The 3,778-nt window shown below is 44.3% G+C and overlaps 1 protein-coding gene across 1 annotated transcript; it reads right to left on the bottom strand.

Moving 5' to 3' along the window:
- Nucleotides 1-1,565: 1,565 nt before the first annotated feature.
- LOC127122971 (uncharacterized) lies at nt 1,566-2,385 on the bottom strand. Its single transcript, XM_051053243.1, has 2 exons — nt 2,335-2,385; nt 1,566-2,186 (listed from the first exon to the last, which is right to left on the bottom strand). Exons 1-2 carry the CDS (start codon nt 2,383-2,385, stop codon nt 1,566-1,568), a joined length of 672 nt encoding a protein of 223 aa, XP_050909200.1.
- Nucleotides 2,386-3,778: the final 1,393 nt, after the last annotated feature.

Below are 3,778 nucleotides of genomic sequence, written 5' to 3'. Positions count from 1 at the left end.
TGATCCTATGTCTTCCTCGTTGTCCCATATGAAACCATGATAAGGGTCTAAGTTCAGAACTTGACCATTTTTGACGGAAGGGTAGGATCCCGATTCGTCATCGCATGGCGCTATATTCTCCCAATGTTGGTCGAAAGACCTCTTGGAACCCCTAGCATCGACCTGATAATAACTTTGGCCGGCCTCAATATTCTCTATGATGCCGTCCTTTCGCCAGATTATAAGTCTCTGGTGGACCGTTGAGGGAACAACCCCTATCCCATGGATCCATTCTCGACCCAGGAGTAAGTTGAAATTGGTTTTTGAGTCTATCACCATGAACAGTGTTGAACGTGTTGTCGTGCCCATAGCAAGGTCGACCTGAACAACCCCCATTATATTGCTGGTTTTTCCCATTTTCTTAAATAGAGTATATGGCATCATATTGACTGCAGCACCTCTGTCAATAAAAACCTTGTTGACCGTCATTCCATCAACCTTAGCTCTGATGAACAACGGTTTTAGACGGTACAACATTCCAGGACTGGGCCTTTCAAACATAGCTTTTTGTTCTTCCACCATGCCTCTATTCATGACATAGTAGCACAAAGGTTTTCCTCCATCTATCTCCTCCGACACAAAGTCTCCCTCTGTTTCAGAGACTTTGGACACCATGTCGTATTCAACTGGCAACACCGATACAATGCCACAGTTTATGATGAAATCATCACCATAAATGTCATTGTTGTTTTCATCGTACATGTCTTCGTCGAATTCCTCATTAGATTAAGGGGAGTATTCAGGCTCTCCTTCCTCTAGTTAGGGAGAATACTTGGGCTCTTCCGCATTCGATTTTCCATCTCTTCGTGACTGCCTCTCAATCTATGACGAACATTCCATATTCTGAGTAGCTATCACTGCTTTCTTTCCCGTCAAGTCGATGGTCATGGGCACTGTCTGATTGACCACCACTTTTCCTGGTCCTACGACCTTTGACATTTGTTCCTTTTGTCCAGCTGTCTTCGACGGCTTCACCTGTGGAGTAGTAACAACTTTCCCAACCTTTTTGTTTTGCTGGTGGCATCTCCACTATGTCCTAGTCATTGGATTCTTTCCTTTGTAATTAGGAGATATTGTGTAGCCCCTTTTCTTCTCTGGAGATGCTCTCTCTCTCTCTCTCCAATAACCTCCACTTTACCTTTTTGCCCCCTTTATGTTTGATGGACTCTATCCACTTTTCCTGTGGAACAACAATTGGAGGAATGAAGGTCTTTGGTCGGGAGCATTGAAACTATCTTCTATAATCTTTGTTCCGTCGAGGTGCTCCATGCTCGTCGAACACGAATCGTGGGACAACCGATTTCTCCTCTTTCACTACCTTGTTACCGGCCTCTAATCTTTCGGTGGTTTTCTCGTCGAACACCGCGCTGCACTTTGGGCATACCAGAGCTGTTGACCCATTTTTAATTGCACTTCTCTTGAAAGTCTAATAAGCTTTCGCCAGGCTAGGGATAGGCTGACTCGGGCCTCCTTTCGTCCTTATTTATGAAACCTTAAGTAGTTTCGACCATCATCATTTCAAATGATTAAGCTAACGAGGTTGCTTTGGAAACCTCAATGAGGCCATCAATAGTCTCTACCACCATGCATTCGAGAGGCTCCACGTGCAAAGCTTCTTCCAGCTTCAGAGGGTCATAATCCACTTGCATTTTTGGCCTTTCGCCAAACTGGAGCCTTCCTTCTTTCAGAGCTTTCTGCACCAAATCCCTGAAAAGAACACATTGGTAAGTTTTATGACCAAGGAAATTATGAAATTTACAGAATCCCCCTTTCTTCTTTTGTTCTAGGGGAGGGTCTTTTAAACCCCGGGGGACGATAATTTGACCATCTTTTACTAATAGATCAAAGATTTCGTCGCACTTAGACACGTCCAATGTATAGGTTTTAGCTACGTATTTTTCTGTTTTTTCTGGCTCGACAAGATTTTTTCCATTTGATGGCTTCAAAAACTTACACACATACGGAGGTCCGGGCTTAAGTTCTGCCACGTTAACCTCACTCCTGTTGACTATCTCTTCATCGTCGGAAGAAACACCTTCGACTGTGATGTGTGACACTTTTTCTTTCTTATGGTATCGATCCGCCTTAGACTTCTCAGCTTTCAAGCTTCGATACGTCAAACCCCATCGGCCAATTGGGCCATATCTCTAAGATACTGAGTATCCAGCTTTTTCCTTATAGAATAATCTAGACCCCAGCCGCCATCTCGACTAGTTCGTGTTCAGGGACTTGGGTAAAGCATCATGCTTTCAATAGTCTAAACCTGTTCAGGTACTGATCAATTGACTCCACAACCTTTCGCTTAACACTAGCTAGTTCTTTAAGGCTGATCTTTGATTGTCCCATGTAAAATTGTTCATGGGACAACCTTTCTAACTGTGTCCATGTTTAGATCGACTGTGGAGGTAGCGTTGTAAACCATGTAAACTCATTTTTTGTAAGATAACTTGGGAAGTATTTTAACTTTAAGTCCTCATTGTTCGCTATATCGCCAACCTCGGTCTGGTACCTGGCCACGTGCTCGACGGTGGATTCTTCAGTATCCCCAGCGAACTTAGTAAATTTCGCGACTTTCCATCCCCTAGGAAATTTTGTCTGTAAGACAAAATCTGGCAAGGGAGAAGATTAAGTCAGCCGTTGTAGGCAAGGACTTACTCCATTTCCCACTATGATCCGTTCGATGATAGCCTCTAGGTTTTGTTCTCCCATGGATGCATCATGTCGAACTTGTCGAACCACCTGGTCCGGATCCTAGTTACGGTTAACCAGTACCACGGGGGGCCTTCGTGCCACCCTTGGGATGTGTTTGAATTCCTGATATTCCTGTTCAACGGTATCATCTATCATCTCCTCTTGTCAAACCGGTGTCTCCGGTCGAGGGGGAGGAGTAGGATTCCGACGGACTTGAGCCCTTGCCCCCCCCCAAATCTCATATCCTAATTATTTGGGTTGCCACTTGTTGGTAACTTTGCGTCGAATCCTGGATCAATGGCCTCAATATGGTACCCATTTGCTGAGTTAGCATGTGTAATATTTCATGGTTGCTCTCGTCCATTTGTTGTCTCATAATGGTGACAAAACTTGACGTAAAAGTTGGTACTGATTGAGACATCAATCCAAAACCTGGGGGTCGACCAAATGGGGTTGCCAAAGGTCCAAACCCCTAGTAGCGAGGTAATGGCGATGATAAGGTATCGTTGTAAGTCGAACCGAGATTATGCGTATTTGCCATAAACTTTGTCGACATTCCCAATGTTATGTGCATGGGGACCGTGAAATTGGGCATATGTTGCCCCATATTTCCCATGGTTATCGGTGTTGGAGTTTGTAGCTGACACGATGTCAGAATTGGTCCTACAAATGTTGTTGAAACCGCCGACGCCACGCTAGATCTAGTGTCGGCAGCCTGGGGTGTCGTTGTGTCTCCCGCCGAAGGCGCTTCTTCGTGTGGTCTAGTAGACGTCATTTTTCCACTGCTCAATCTCATAACTTATCACTATCGAAGTCCCACCAGATGTGCCAATTTGTTGTTCCGTCAACAATCTCTAGCCTTCCTATAAGAGGGTTACTTGCAGGACCGGCTACAAAGTCCTAAACTTAGTGTTTGAGCGTATGACTTTTGGTAAACAATGTTTTTGAAGGGTTTAAAATGGTGTAAACATAACTCTTGATGAGTTAGGAACGTGACAAACGTAAGGTGAAAGGGGAACATATAAACGATAAAGTAAGAAAGGAAAAG

Source organism: Lathyrus oleraceus, chromosome 2 (genome assembly GCF_024323335.1).
Source record: "Lathyrus oleraceus cultivar Zhongwan6 chromosome 2, CAAS_Psat_ZW6_1.0, whole genome shotgun sequence".
Taxonomy (NCBI): Eukaryota; Viridiplantae; Streptophyta; class Magnoliopsida; order Fabales; family Fabaceae; genus Lathyrus; species Lathyrus oleraceus.
Note: the sequence above shows the minus strand (reverse complement) of the source record. Positions and strands in the feature narration are given on the sequence as shown.